General features: G+C 35.6%; 1 protein-coding gene across 19 annotated transcripts in view; it reads right to left on the bottom strand.

Annotated features, from left to right (window-relative positions):
- FIP1L1 (factor interacting with PAPOLA and CPSF1) overlaps window positions 1-16,143 on the bottom strand; it is a 46,244-nt gene that overhangs the window by 16,604 nt on the left and 13,497 nt on the right. For 8 of the 19 annotated variants that reach the window (XM_074904826.1, XM_074904817.1, XM_074904808.1 and 5 more), the window contains 5 exons: window positions 15,503-15,612; window positions 7,459-7,552; window positions 6,233-6,386; window positions 826-852; window positions 191-245 (listed from right to left, as the gene is read on the bottom strand). In XM_074904826.1, the coding sequence (XP_074760927.1) occupies window positions 191-245; window positions 826-852; window positions 6,233-6,386; window positions 7,459-7,552; window positions 15,503-15,612 (440 nt within the window). The remainder of the gene's footprint in view (window positions 1-190; window positions 246-825; window positions 853-6,232; window positions 6,387-7,458; window positions 7,553-15,502; window positions 15,613-16,143) is intronic. The other 11 variants (XM_074904823.1, XM_074904824.1, XM_074904825.1 and 8 more) reach the window with 3 other exon arrangements.

Raw genomic sequence — 16,143 nt, 5'->3', positions numbered from 1 at the left:
GATCAAGTAACTTACTCATAAGAATATTGTCAGACAGGTGAGACTAGTAACATATCCGTAAAAATCTGAAACCGTCTCCCTACTCCCAGATAAAATCCATAAAACATTGGGCAGTGTAAGAGTTCTTACTAATTTATTTCAGTTACAGAATACCAATATATTGTTTTTAAGATTTTGAACAGACAGTCACCTTTCTATTGTGGGTATGAGGGAAGGTGGAGGACCGCCAGGTGGTGGTGGAAAGCCTGTAATAATAAATTAGGTGAGGGGGGGAAAAAAGAAAAAAACCCAAACCCCAACCAAATCAAACACATAAAAGAACTAAGCTAAGCATACAACCGCAAGCAAATTCCAGAGAGTACAAAGCAAAAACTGTTTCTCACTCTGTAAATAGGTTTTACTTTAAGACTGAGAACAACTTTCCATCTTAACAGAGTATTAAACATGTATTATCAGTGCTTCAAATCAAATACCTTATCATTCTTAAAACTACAATGATTTAGAAGTATGGGAAAATTCCCGTGTATCTAACAATACTTAATAAACAACAATCACAACTATTTTCTACATAGCTGAAAAAAAAAGAACGTAAAGAAAAGAAGGAAGCACAGAGTTTAGAAACTGGCTGATTAGGTCCACTAGTCAACAGCATTTTCATACATTTTCTTTTCTGCCTGCATCAAAATAACTGAGCCTACATCTATACATAACAGATTTGTATTTATGAACTTTTATCTATATAACTAAAGGGAAGTTGGTAAGTTGCACATCAGTTAAGTTTTAATTTCTTAACCAAATGTGGAAAAAAATTCTAAGCAAGTTTACCTGGTGGTGGCACTGTTATTGGTATACCTAAAGAGACAAGAAATAACTTATCAGTTATAGTAATAGTTTCTGTTTATTATCTGTAGATCTAAAAATCAGATAAATCAGGTTGAGCTGTCACCACATACGTAACTTATTTTCTGTGTCCTCAGATCAAGATGTCACATTAATAGCAATTGTTAAGATTTTATGCAAGCCTTGTGAAATCTGGCTTTTTAATTTAAATTCCTATTCTTCAGGATCTTGTTTAATTAGAGACAAAAATAATGAAGAATTACTCTGGATCTCAAAATTAGAATTAAGTCCATAACCCTAAAATGCTTAGTATCTAGAAGGAAAGTAACATCCCATAGAATATATTTGCTTTATTTTCTATTCCATGACTGGATGAAAGGAAGTGCAATTGGCCTCTGACATTTAATAGCTTAGTATAGGAAACAGTAGGTCCACATGGACAAAATATTCTAGGAACAGTAAGCATTACAGACTTTTCAGTTAATGCTATGCCACACTGCAATTAATCACTCAGTTGCTACTTGGATGGAAAAAACATGTTTGGTACTCTATTTTCTTGTAAATATATGAGAAAGGAGCATCCTTTAATACACATTCAAAAATGGTTCTAACTTTTCTGGTTTTCAGACCTAGCTTAGCTGTTATGAATTTAACTAAAAGCTGAGAAATTGTTCGCAACTTAATTAGCTGCCCTAACAAAATATATAAACCTAAACCACATAAACCTATCTTATTTGATTATGAAAGGAACGATTAAAAGGTAAAAATAATTCGTACACTTTAAAGGGCATTATCTTCTCATATTTTACAAAGAACTAGCTTTATCTCAATTGAATACACAAAACACATGAAAATAATAAAATGGGCTAAAACAATACTGCCAGAAAACAGACCAATATACCAGACATAAAGCTCTTCCAGTTATGAGCAACTCTGCTTCCATTAAAAAACAAGTACTTTCAGTCTGACAACTCACTGCAAGACTCAGGGTGGGGAGAGAACAGAAAACTGCCAAGCGCTTTCATCAGTTTTGCCATAATTGCATAAACATTCAGACAGAACAGCAGACAGATCCACTTAAAACCCATCTCATTCAAGTTCCAGACTTCATAATTCAGAGAATATCCTAGATGTACTGGTCACTCCATGGATAATTTTATGTATCTATCATAGTTCAACATTATAACTATAAAAATTGTTGTATGGCAGCAACATCTAACTACATCTACGTATTATAATGTCTAGAAATGCCAACGGCTCCCAAACTGACTTGGCAGAAGGACGAAATGAAGGAATATGGATACTGAGAAAAAGTAATCGGTATCAATGTTCACTAATTGCTGGTGATTTCACTGACATGAATTTCTATCAGCATTAATCCTATAGGATTAAATAAATTGTGAAACAAAATTGAGGTTGCTGTCCAATCCTGAAGACTTAAAATTTAATCTCTCAGACAAAACATAAATCAGGAGACAGTGAACTCCAAAAGCTTAATTTCTAAACTTCATGAGCCACTTGCTCTTCACCAGCACACCAGCTTTCCAATGTGTACTACTGTTAAGAACACTAGAAATCACACCATAAAAAGTTTGACACTGTAACACTTAAAAACCAAACACTCCTAATGAAAATTTCGGGGGGTGGGAAGGAAGACTGGGAATTCAAACTGTTGCAGAGCTGAAGTATTTTCTATTCATCTTTTCTGGTTAATTGTCATGAAGAATTAATAAAAGTCTTCATGAGCCTACAATATAGAAAATTGTATATAAAAATATATATAAAGAATATGTCTTAACAGCAATATTAAGAATGCAAGCTAGAAAAATATCAGAAGTTCTCTCAAATTAATTTATTAGCTCTACCTTATGCTTAAAAAAAAATTTCAATTGCTGCACTCAACCTAGTATACTGTTAGCATCGAACATGGCTCTCAGCACCTATGCACAGAATTGCCTGGAAAGCCATCAGCTAATATTCTTTACAAAAAGGCTGAAATTCTGATTAAACGATTAATATATTACTCAGAATTTTATCTTGTGCAGAAATACAAATAAAAATCTCATCACAATATGAAAAGCCAAATGAACAATTTCACTTGAGAGCCATTCAAACAAAATTAAGACAGACTGAATATAACTAATATGCAGAGACCAAATGTCCACATAGTTTTAATGAGTTGGTTAATGCAGGGTATCATACTAAAAAAAGATACAGGCATTTTTTCCTCAAAAACCTTTAACAACATTTAAAAAGTCATGATTAATATTATTTTAAGACAGAAGCTAATTTACTTGACAGTATCATAATGGAAGAAACATTTTTCTACATTGCAAGTTAGCAAGTATGACTAAAAAGATGTAAACAAGTTTTTTTCCTCACCTTCACTAACATATGAATGTGACACAAAACAAGAAACAAAAAAAATCATAAAATTTAGTTAATATAAAATTAAGAACCTCAACTCTTCACTCTTTTGACTCCTACTAATGCAGTGCATGAAAATATACCTGAAGAGTCATCAGCCAATTACTTCTGAGAAGAAAGACTGAAATATTGAGTCATTTCTTGGAACGCAGGGAACTAAACTTGAGTACTAGTGAAAGAAGGTGATTTAACAGAGACCGTGTCATGTTCCTACAACACGCTGTACTGCCACAAAGATACACCTGGCCTAAACTTAAATATTTAGGCTCGTGTCAAAGCCTATCCAGACGACATTAGTGCAGTATTTTACCTGATGTGCTCAAATTTGCTTTCAGGACACTGTATACCATCCTACTAACTCAAGGCTGGTAAATATTTACAGAAAACCAAGTAGGTTTTTTACTAAAGGAAAGTAATGCCACATGTGCTCCACTTGCAGGGTAAGGAATCAAACACGGTAAAGATGCCACAGCTTAACAAACACTGCAAACTGGCTGAACTGTGTAATAGTCCACAGCAATGTAATACAACTCAACTTTGTGTAAACTTCTTTTGCCACAGGCTAAACTAAGCCAAATTCTCCCTTATTTATCACAAGATAAAAAGCACACACTTAAGATTGCTGGGGCTGAGCTGATGTACCGTTACTTGCTAGGCCCTGGTATAAGTCTAGGCAGTCAAAATTTCCAGTTATGCAACAGGAGTTCAATACTTCAGAGTAATTTTTTTTTAATATCACAAATACATGTCACATTTTAACTACACTCTTAAACCAAAACACATAAACCAACTTTTAAAGTCTGTTAAACAGACACATCCACATTCTTCTTTAGATTTAAATTACTCCAACGCAGCAATAAACCAAGCAACCAAAAACCAACACATTTTTTGCCACAGTCAATGATCTCCTAGGAGTATTTGAGAATTTTCTGTATTTGGCCCTTTGAATCGTTCCAGGGCTCGTTCCTCAAAAAATATTTGAATTGCAAGAGTGAATGAATTCAGAACAAGATATCTAACTTCAAAGCAAGATCCTTTTTCAAAGGGGCTTTTGGAGGATGTTTTATATTTGGAATACTTAAATTTTCTGGCAAGTAGTCCTGGTTTAAAATTGGGTAAGAATTTTTTTTTTTTCTCCTCCTCCATTGAACCTAGGAGGGATGGCAGATTCTATTTTAGGAACAGCTTTGAAGTTAAAGAGCTGGCAACAGCACAATTAAAACACAGGCCTGAAGAAACCAAATCCACAGCTCTTAATCGTTATTTTCAAATCTACTTGAAGCATGGAAGGATGTTGAAGGAGACCTTCCGAACAAGTGTATGTCATAAACCTGTCTGTAAACCACAAGACTAAAGCCAAACCTGCTTGTTATATTTATAACACATGTGGATTTCTTTCACCTTTAAAAGTTCAACAGGTGTGGGGTTCTGGAAGAATAGTCCAGGACACAAATATGACACACCAAGTGCATTTGGGGTGTCTGTGGGGGTTCCTCTCACGCTTTTAATAACATACAACTTAGACCACCTTTTCTGTACGACAATTACAATTAAAATAATTACCTTCTAAAAACTTGCAATGCATTATCTACCAGAAAGGTTTTAATGCAGCTTAACACTGCAGTTAGCATTACTGTCACATTCCTCTCCTTTCTCTCCCCCCTGCAGTAAGGAAACATCACAAAATTGCCAGAGCAGTAGCATATTCTCTTTTCAGACACTCTATTTTTTATATCGAGGCACAAAAACTTGGAAAAGTGCATAGAATTATTTAATCTTTAAATCTCTTCTGTTTCCTACGTTGCACCATTTTGTGTATGACAATCACTGATGAGAGCCAGAGCTTGTCAGGCAGCAGGAGTTAATAGTTTTAAAATCATCAGCAGCAACTGAAGAAAGCAGCTTCTTCTATGAGGATTTAAACCCTATAAAGCCCCACACAAAAGCAAAAGTTGTTGCACAGAAATAATAATGTTATTTCCTTGCTCATACATAAGAAACCTTTAAAAGATTGCCTGTGTGAACAGAATAGCAAAGAAACTTCTCAGCATTATTTCAGAATAAGTCAAGCAAAAGAATGCAAGGAACAAAAGGAGAAAATAAGGGGCTCCACATAAAATCAGTCTCTTCTATTAAAAAAATCTTTCACTTTCCTACTATAATACTCCAAAAAGTTTCTCCATCTACTTTAATTTCTCACTGACTATTCTTCTTATGCCCTTGCCAAGTCCTTTTGAATTTAATTCCTAAAAATGACAACACTCAGGTAACTACACTATTTGTGCAAATGACCATGACACTCCTTCCAGTAAATTTCCATAAATTTCAGTAAATATTCAGTAAATATCAGTAAATTTCAAACCAGATTTAAGGAGAAGAGTTTTCAAAGAGCTTTGATTCCTCTAAGATTCACAGACACAGGACACTGGATAACAACATCAGGTGCTAATAAGACCTCTGACTGAAAGAAAGGATACCACATAAATGCAATTCTTATCAGACTTTTGGGAATTCACACATACTGTGTGGGTAAAGGGGAATTAAAGCATCTGCTGATCCTCTGACCTTAGAAATCAGAGAATCCAACTTCTGACACAAATTCATGGTATGACACACTTTTAGTTCAAAAGTTTGTGGAATGATTTGTTAACATGTACCTCAACAGCATTAGATGACTTACAGGAAACAGCTTCTCACTTCAAACATTTTCAAGGACACAAGATCCAACATTTAGTCTTTAGGTAATGATTTACTACTTGAGACTATGTTTACTGAGAAAGAAAGACAAAAGTTTCTGTTTCTGCCTTGCAGATATTTTTAAGAAATGAGTAGAATACAAAAATCTGAAATTCTGCATATATAGCCAAATGTGCATGGAATGCACTGTCTTTATTTCATTACCATAAAACATTTTATGATAATGCATCTTTCATTTTTCACATCCTGTGTAGTGCAGGATATTTACCTGGTGGGGGAATCAGAGGTGGAGCAGTACTGACAGTTGGAGGGGGTGGGAGGAAAGGAGGTGGTGGAAGGTGGGTAGGTGGAGCTCCTGGAGGGAAAAATGGAGGTGGCTTGGTAAAATTGTCTACTTCAGGATTAGATCGTTCTGAAAGAACCTGTAAAATATCAAACTATAGTTACAATTGCTATGTCAAAAGGGTAGAAGACAGGTTTCCTCTCTTTCCTGTTACTACAACAGGAAGGTATCACTACTTATGCACCTAAAGAGCCATATTCAGATAGTTTAAGTTCGATCTGCATCCCTCGTCCAGTGTCCCATGCTTGCCAAGTACCTCTGAGGGTCTAAGAACAGCCAACAGGGAACAACGAACGTAAGATCCAAGAGGGAATATAAGCTATCTGAATATTGCCCAAAACACCATCTTAAATTCATATATAAGGAAAACATTTTAAAAATCAAGGTGAAAAGCATGAAAAAACCCCAATTACTTAAACACTGTGAGATCAGCTGAATAACACATGGCAGTGTTTTCAGTATAACCACCATTATTATTGTCATTGTTTAATCTAAACCTAAGCTGGCATGGAAATGCAGCCAGGGCACCAAACAACCTCAATTCTTCTCCACAGGTAAGTCAGGAGAGAAAAATGTGCATTCAATCTTAATACATTTAGTTGTTCTCTTAAAATAATCCAAGCCCATATAGACAAAAATCATAAAGACTAATCTTACAATTTATGGTAAAATAATACAATCTAATTTTGGAAAAAAAAAAAAAATTACTATCAACTATTTATTCCTTCACAACTTATTTTTAAAAGACTGCATTTCTCAAACTGCATACAAAGAGGCTTTCACTTTCAGCATTAGTGCCTGGCAGGAATAGGGGAGAAATGGACAACCAGTTTAAATATTTTTCTTTGTCACTCAGTAAACAAAGCAGTATGCTATGCAGAACTACCAGAGCCAGTGCTGTATCCTGGACTGTAAGTCTGCAATATTGCTCATTTCCTTTCAGGAAGAAGTATACCAAAACACTTATCTTTTGAAATACATCAAATATTTCATCTTAATATACTTCTACTAACTGCCGCAACTTTCTTCCTGAACTTAAAGCTACTCCTGTATTACTCATTGATACGCTCTGAAATGTTTTAATCAGAAGCTATGGAGAAAGAAAAAATGTGTTTTAGTCAAAGACAGAGTGCAAATCTGCAGTATAAAACCTGTATGTTGCTGTTTTCATTGGCACGCCGTCGTCCTTCCACCCTGCTGATAGTAATGGTCTGTCCAATCACATCTATTGTGCCAGATATCCGTCTGCAACACAGAACAAACCAGAATCAACAAACAGAATTAGAAAAGGAAAAAACCAAAAATAGGAGAGAAGAAAGTCTTATGGACTTCTCTTATACTAAATGCCAAAGTTCTTTCTCCTGTATAAAACACAAAAGACCACTTCTGAAGAACATTAACTGTGATAAATTTGCTCAACTATGCAAGTGTGTATAGAACTAAACAATGCAACAATAGACTCCTGTAGGACAGAGGATGACTCTCCACATTCTCCTTCCATCCTCTACAAGGTAATAAATCTACACTTCTGTTACCGATAAAAGAAAAAAACCCCAAGGAACAATACAGTGAGATCACAGAAAACCTCAGGAAGAAAAAAATGTATTAAACATAACTTCTACAAAAACCTAAAGTAAAATAGTTATAAACTAAACATTAGAAATAATTTCAAAACTGCAAGGAACCATACTGGAGGATTCCATGGAAGATCAAAGAAAGGTTAAGTTCAGAGGTAGAAATGAACATGAGCCAACCCTACCATGCATACTATCGATATTGCAGCACATATTTAACAAAACCAGCCGCCACCTCTCTTATCTTGGAATACAGTCCTAGTATCAAACAGAAAGTATGTGAAACTAGTAGACACTGACTCTTAAATTAAACCTTGTGTGAAACTCAAAGCAATCATAGACAAGACATTAATACTTCTGTTCCTCAGTTTTCCAAATGTAAAATGTCTCTCCCAAACACCTCTAGAACACTTGCATAGTTAATCATTATGATCACCTTTAAAGAAACCAGCAACAGAGCAGCACAAGATTCACCTCAGTCTCCCTTACAACCTAATCAGGCAACAACAGAATACCCTGTAAATCAGGAACACCTACCTTAGAAATAGTTAGCAACAGATTTTTAGAGAATGATGACAAGAGAAGTGACATGCATATACACATCCCTTCCAGTTCCCACCAATCAAAAATTTAAGGACTTCCCATGCAACTGTGTTTAATAGCACCTGATAGCTTACATTTGCACAATCTCTTCTGAACATACTTTTACTTTTCATTTCCAGTGATGAGATCTGTTTCAGCTATTTTTTTGCCTGACATTTGTATTCGGTGCCCTACACTTCTTGTGTTTAAAAAACCTAGTATATTGTGCATGTGTGTATGTATATATATATCTCTATATATCTCCCTGTTCTCTGGCAGTGTACTATTGGTGGTACCTCTGTTATATCTCTTCTTAGTTGCCTACTTCCCAAGCTAAACTAGTCCATAACAGTCCTCCATTAAAAAAATGAGGTAAAAAATGACATTGCTAATTGATGAGACAAACAGTTACATCTCTGTCACACCTGTAACAGAAACCATAGTAGAGAAAACTGACAATATTTACCAACAGCGTGATATATAACAAAAAGAAAGACTGGAAAAACACTTTCAGAAAATAAATCCATAGAAAGAAAAAAAATAGTTTTAGAAAACAAGTTCTTGTATTTTTTGTAAGTAGCAGACTACTAACCACATTAATACAGATAGCAGGGAGAACAGTTGGAACAGGCTCCAAGTTCTGCTGGACTGATAGCTCTGACCCCAATTGTTCAAATAGCTATTCAATTCAGCTGAAAAAGACACAGCAGACACTAGAGCATGAAGAATCAATTAGATCTCCCAAAGATAATCTAAAGTTCTTCAGCAGACTGCATACTGAGGATAATCCAAATGCCTGTCCTCTGAGCTTTTCAATATCTGGGTTTAGAGCTTCCTCTTGGATTTTAAAGCAAGCTCACTAAGCACAACAGTTTGGAGGTAAAAAAAAAAAATCCAGTGGCACAAGAATCTGAGAGCACATTTGCAAACTGGAACAGTATATACTCTACAACAACCTCTCCAAGAATAACACAACTTTAAGAAATTCTCTGATCTTCTAACCCATCCTAAAAGACTGTTTCAGTCTAAAACTTGAAATAATCAACACCTGCTTTCCTAATCCTTCCCAAAGGTCTTGCATGGTATTCCACACTGCCATACTTTGGGATTATTATTATTTTGCTTTCAGTGACTAAATTGGAAACATAGGTGTTATAAACCAATTGCTATAAACCGTTTCACTTTAAAAAAAAAAATGTGAATTTTTGTAAAACAACAAAACTTTGTTTCAGTCCTCACTGACAGCTCATTTGATTTCAGAGTTCTAAGACACTGGTTCTCCTCCATCACTGTTATCTTCTATCAATGTCTAAAAAACTGTACCCTAGAAAACTCATTTTACCTAGCTTTAGTCCCTGTGTATGATAGATGACAATCTTCTATAGCAAGAAGTCCCTCCTCAGGTAACTCCCTGCTTGGTCTGTTCCACTGTTTGACAGGGCTTCCATTTGGGAGTGATGTACTTCAAATTAACACTCTTCCTCTTCTGGACTGTCTGCACACTGCCAGCAACTCTTGGAATCACCAGGCAAGGGACACCAGTGCAAGAGTACTAGGCATTAAAGTGATATGTGCATCAACCATACTACAACAATACCAATTTTGGCTTGGGAATCAGCCCAAACACAACACTGCATTATCAAAGGAAGCAAATCTGGAATACCAGTTGGTTCCTAGACATCATCGTCACTGAAAGGAACACAGTTTTCACTTAATTTTTCTAGAGTCTGAAGAGTACACCTATGTTCATTCATTCCCACTGAGCTGATACTCCATAATTATTTTTTCACTAACATTTATAGTCCATTGTTCTTCCCAACAGCTGCCAAGAGATTTAATTTTTGTAATGATGGATGAGTTCAGGAATTTGCCATCATACCTTGAACTTGACAAATTCTCTATTTCCAAGACAGCAATAATGATTTCATTAAGTACTTCACTAAAAGAGTGAACAAGAGAAAACGTATCTTCAGTTGCAAATGGAGCAGCAGGTGACACCACTGACAAAACCGTAATCTTCACAAAAGCAAGAGAGGTATCTGAAGCGTCCAGAATCTAACAGTTCAGCAGCTTTATAAAAGGGACAATCTGAAGTCTCAGATCTTGATTAAGTCATAGCAAGTTGGTACATGGTGAAATTTCAAAGACTCCCCAGCCATCACCTAGTTAGTGATTTTGAGCAGGCATTACTAGGTTTCTGTCTCAGTGCTGTGCGGAAAGAAACGAAAGGGCTTGGTTTGTCCTACACAATCAGGGCACCTGGGATACAGATGCATTCCCAGTGGATACACCCAAACATAAAAAGGCAATCCATGTGTGTGGGATGCACATGAACCCACAGCAGAGTTCATATAAAGTGTAGCTTGAAAGTAACATTCCAGCAACTCAGTGAGTGATTTCACTCTAATTAGAGAATGATTATTTATGAGCCTTTTGCACTATGAGTACCACCCTCTAGGGAGATTTAATTGAGAAAGATATCTCAATCTCATTTGGCAAGATGAGTTTAGATTCTACAGAGCAAAGAGAAGGGGGGGGGGGGGGGGAGAAGGAGGAAAAAAAACCCCTATTATCTTCCAAATTCATACCTTCAGAAATCATTTATCCCTACCACCAGTAATAAAAATAATGAACTGCTCTTTGGAAACCACCTGCCCCCAATTTTCAAAATTCTGAAGCAGTCTAACTACTGGATGCCACATTTATTCACTAGACTTATAGTCTAGTCTAAGAATTATAGAATTATAGTATACTTTAAAAACTGTATATAACATGTTCTTGTGTTCCTTTTTGTCTTGCTTATGTGTTTTATGCTTTATTTTCCTCCTCTTGAGGACAGTCTCAACTTTGCTGAGCTCACTTACCACTGATTGATACAACTAAGCAGCAAAACAAATTTAATACAGAAATCATTGATACACAAAATAGACAGTTTTTCAAAATAGTATCTGAGTTTTCATCACCTAGTCTCACAAGGCTAGTTCATGAAACAAGAGAAACCTCAATTTTTTCACAGAAATAACTTATCACAAATCCCTTTTCTATAAAAATTTTGTTTACAGAAAGGCCCAAGCACAGAGAAAGCTGATAAACAGCCCATAACATTGACAAGCTGATTTCTCTGAAAGCCACATTAGTTTCAATGTAATGTATTCTTTAATAGTAACCCAAAAAGCATAAATGGAGGTTATAAAACTAAAAGCTTCTGACAGAACAAAGTTTTGTGATGGACAGCTATACTAGATATTATTGGAATGAGAAAATACCAGTTCTTCATTCAGCTTGTAAATGAAACTTCTGTTTATTTCTCTGCTACTAAAGAAATACTTTCTCACAGACCTTGAAAACTGACATAGGGAAAAGCACTGGCCTAAAAAACAGTAAAATACCTCTGTAACTTGGCTGGTTGGGACATGTTTGAAATACATCAAACCCTCTCCATGTTCTAGAGAGCACTATACTCAGATTCCTTCAGGTTTTTACCTTAATTGTGACTATGCACACAATGAATCTTTCATTAACTACCTCTAGAAAACAAACATTCTACTTTATACCATATTGTTTTTATATGTGTATTTATTAAACCATTTCCATTATGTTCTAACTCCTCCTTCAGAGTTACATAACATTTTATGCTATTCAACAGCCCTAAATATCACAGAATCAAGAGATTCAGGTGTAATTTCACAGTTTACAACAGTCATTGTTTACAAATTAAAACAAAATTTCTCACACAGAACGTATGAACAAGCACTGAATTTTTCTTTGAATTAAACATCTAGAATGCAATTCTAGTGAAGTAGTAATTTATCTGCTGGCGAGCAATAATTTTGTTTCTATTTTGTAAACTATAACTTCCATATTGGTAATGAACAATATTCTCTTGCTAGACCTCGGAGGGGTTTTTGAGAATTTCAACTGCAATCTTATGCAAGTATCTACTGCACTCAAACTAAAAAGGTAAAAAAAGTAGGCACAAAATTATTTTAATGTTTGTTTACAAAAAAATGAAAAAAGAGGCAAACACTGCTATCTCCCTCAGACTTTCCAACAAAGAGAAATATGTGCTGCAATATCTATGTGCAAAGTCATCCACAAAGTGATGCTGCAGTACCTGACTGGTAAATGGGGAATTAAAATGTTAAATTAGGATCATGCCCTGATTCCCACCCCCCCCACCCCACCCCCTTACTTAATTCAGGTCATTTGTCCCTCCTATATTGTTCCTGCTACTTTCTGATGCCTGAACCAGCTTTTCTGGAGATAGTGCTTGCCTGTGACTGAGAGGAGGTACTGCTTCTGGTGAGATAAACTGCCTCGGTCTTTCTCCTGCCTCTATCTTTTTCACTCTTTGAATTCCTCTTCTCATGCCCAGCTCCATACCCATCCCCACACCAATGCTGCTGTCCCCAGTTGCATCAGTTTTCCCTCCATTTCACCTGAGAGGAGACCTCATCGCCCTCCACAACTACCTGAAAGGAGGTTGCAGGGAGGTGGGGACGAGTCTCTTTAACCAAGTAATAAGCAATAGGACAAGAGGGAATGGCCTCAAATTGCACCAGGGAAGGTTTAGACTAGATATTAAGAAGCATTTCTTTACAGAACAGGTTGTTAGGGGTTGGAATGGGCTGCCCAGGGTGGTGGAGTCCCCATCCCTGGAGGTGTTTAAGAGTAGAGACGACATAGCACTTAGAGACATGGTGTAGTTGGGAACTGTCAATGTTAGGTTAATGGCTGGACTAGATGATCTTTAAGGTCTTTTCCAACCTAGATGATTCTGTGTCTCTGTGAAATATATCAACTAGTTTTACTGCTACATGAGAAATGTTTCCAACAATTTCACAACAAAGCTAATGCAAATGTCTCATGGCATAAAGGCAATTATTTTAAATTATTAAAGAGCTGGATTGCTGAATAATTTCTGCCTACCTAAAATTAACTCTTTAATAAAAGAAAGTCCAATCCCATAAAACACTGCCTGGTTATAAAGAAATTAGTAATAAAGGTTTTTAAATACAGAAAACAGTAGCTGTGTTCTGAAGAAGTCAATCCACACAGTTAAGATGTATTCATTCACTGAGCTACTGTCAAGACTTAAGCATACAATTTTCTTTCAAAAATCTCTTCTGACCACTTGTTAGAAGTATCTTTTTCTTTACACAAAAATTTATTTTAAGCAAATGTATCTGAAGGAGCAGGTAATAAATATCAAAAGAAGTCAGTTTTGCCATTGTAACAACTTACAATTACAGTATTAACACTATATATATATAAAACCAACCTACTGTAACCACCGGAATGCACAAGTGATACAACTGGAAATGTACATTTTGTTTCCTCTATCTACCCAACAGACCAACTTCACTTACTGGCTTATCATTCTTAAAGATACACGGGTTTACCAACCTTTGCTAAGGTAAACTTAGTTCCTGGAAAAAACAGGCATGTGTTAAGTTTCTCAGAAAATCTCTGATTAACAACCAATATACTCTTTATAAATCAGGACGATGATTACTTAAACATGGAATTGCTAACTTTGGGCAGAAAGAAAAATGTATCACATAAAAATATAGTATAAAGACATTTATAGTACGATAGTTTTATCCTAGCTAGGGCATGCAAAAAGTATTTTACTTACAAAGCCTGTACACCATGCACAGGTATGACCCTACTGTATTAAGCTTTCTCACAACAAATAGAAATTTCACAGAACCAGAATTTACACAATGCATTTTTTCTACAACTTTAAGCTTAACTACATTTTAATATCCTGGTAATTAACTACTTTCTGAAGTATTTTAGAGATTCTCTGTCCATCAATGAGATGCATAAAGAATTTAAATCCTGTAACAAAACCTGTACTAGAAACAAATTTGGAATCATTACCCTGTGAACAGTACATAGCATTCTGAGAACTGTTACAAGAACATCACACATCAGAAGCAATTCAGAAGAGAAAAGCTAAAAAAATAATTACAGGATTGGTAGAAAGTTTGGAATACTTTTACTACTTTAGACAAAGAACAATGGGGGAAAAAAAGAACCAAGATCTACTAAAACCAGGGTACTATAACCTGATAGCTCAAACAAGAATTCAGGCTACGAGGAGGAATATTCTAAGAGTAAAAGAAAAATGCAGGCAAGAGTATGAAGCAAGTTGGTTTTTTTTTTCCCACCCAAGAGAAAAATACTTGAGTGTTGATCTGACTCTTAAAGGATGGAATAATTGAACATGAGTGCCTCTGAGTTAGTCAAGATACTTATGGATGCAGTGCTCAAGACAAGTCATAAGATGATAATTAATTGTTCATAACAAAAGTGTACAACCTGCTCTACCTTTCTTACCATCATTTTAATTTCCATGTAACCAAAACACCTAAACAGGATTCCTTGATAACTAAAGTAAAGCAGAAGCATGAATTAATCCTAAGCCAAGTGCCAGGTATCAAACAGCAGTAGTTTTGATATAAAGGACAGAATATATTAAAGCCTGGGGCTGGAAAAAGGAGGAGAAGAAACTCTAGTAAGGAAATAATTTCATTTCAAGAAAGTATAATGAAATAGTCACAGGCAGAGAAGCTAAAACTACCTTGCAGAAAAGACACTGTGTTCCAGGAATCCTTCCAGTTTTTGAAGTCACAGCTGTCTGATTCCATCTTGCTTAACTGAAAATGTGTGTTAGCTAATACCCATAAAGATCCTAGAGCTAGAAATATTTTGTTGGCCATGGTAATTCTACATAAAAAAACATGGTGTCATACAGCAGCACCTGGATTTTTATAGCTGCCTTGTTATTTGGTCTTGCTGGTTATTCTACCCTTTCCTTCTACTTTCTCTTTCCTGAAGAGTCAAGAAGGTAGCATAGCACTCACGTATAATAGCAACTGAAGGCTAAAAGCAATTAGGATCACTCTTCCCCTCATTTCTGCCTATTACAGAAAGATATTTTCCTTTTTTCCTACAAAATCATGAATTTCAAATACATAGAGATAGCAGTATTAAAAGTTTTTTGGTCTTGAGTTACAACTGTCTAACTGACCTGTTTGTTGGAATTCCTGATTTGAATAAGGCAGGAGGAGATGTGAAATCAGCTTTGGTCGACTGCACTGCCAACTCTTTCTCCAAATTTCCAGTTCTGCCCTGCTGTACCTTCAAAGTAATGTTTCATCATTAGTTTAACCTCAGAAGTTGTATCAGCCCCAACACTCAACATAGCACATAGCCAATAAAAAGAGTAAGCAAGTCCAACTTCAATCAGATTTTTAAAAAACTGTCACCTTTGGAAAGCTAGTAAAATTCCGTATTTTGTAAGGATATATTAAGTGCAGTGTTTAATATACATAAGAAGCAATATCCCAGAAAACAAATTATTACAGAAGATTAGACAGTTCTAGTATTTCTTTTCTAAACATTTGATTTAGGCATGACCAGACCAAACTGATTTTCTTGTAGAATTTCCTATATGAACAAAATAACATCTCAACTTTTAAAAGAAGCAAACATTAAAAAAAATAATATCCATAATCTTAATGACAAATATATCTAACAAGTATGCTGCCCAACAACAAACCATGAGACAAGAAACTGAGTGGATTTTCCATCTGCCTTACTGACCACACAATCTAGTAACCACTTAATTTCCAAGTCATACCAGGAAGTCACCTCATACTCTGGGTTATG

This window comes from Athene noctua, chromosome 4, assembly GCF_965140245.1.
Source record: "Athene noctua chromosome 4, bAthNoc1.hap1.1, whole genome shotgun sequence".
NCBI lineage: Eukaryota > Metazoa > Chordata > Aves > Strigiformes > Strigidae > Athene > Athene noctua.
This window is presented reverse-complemented; position numbering and strand designations above follow the sequence as displayed.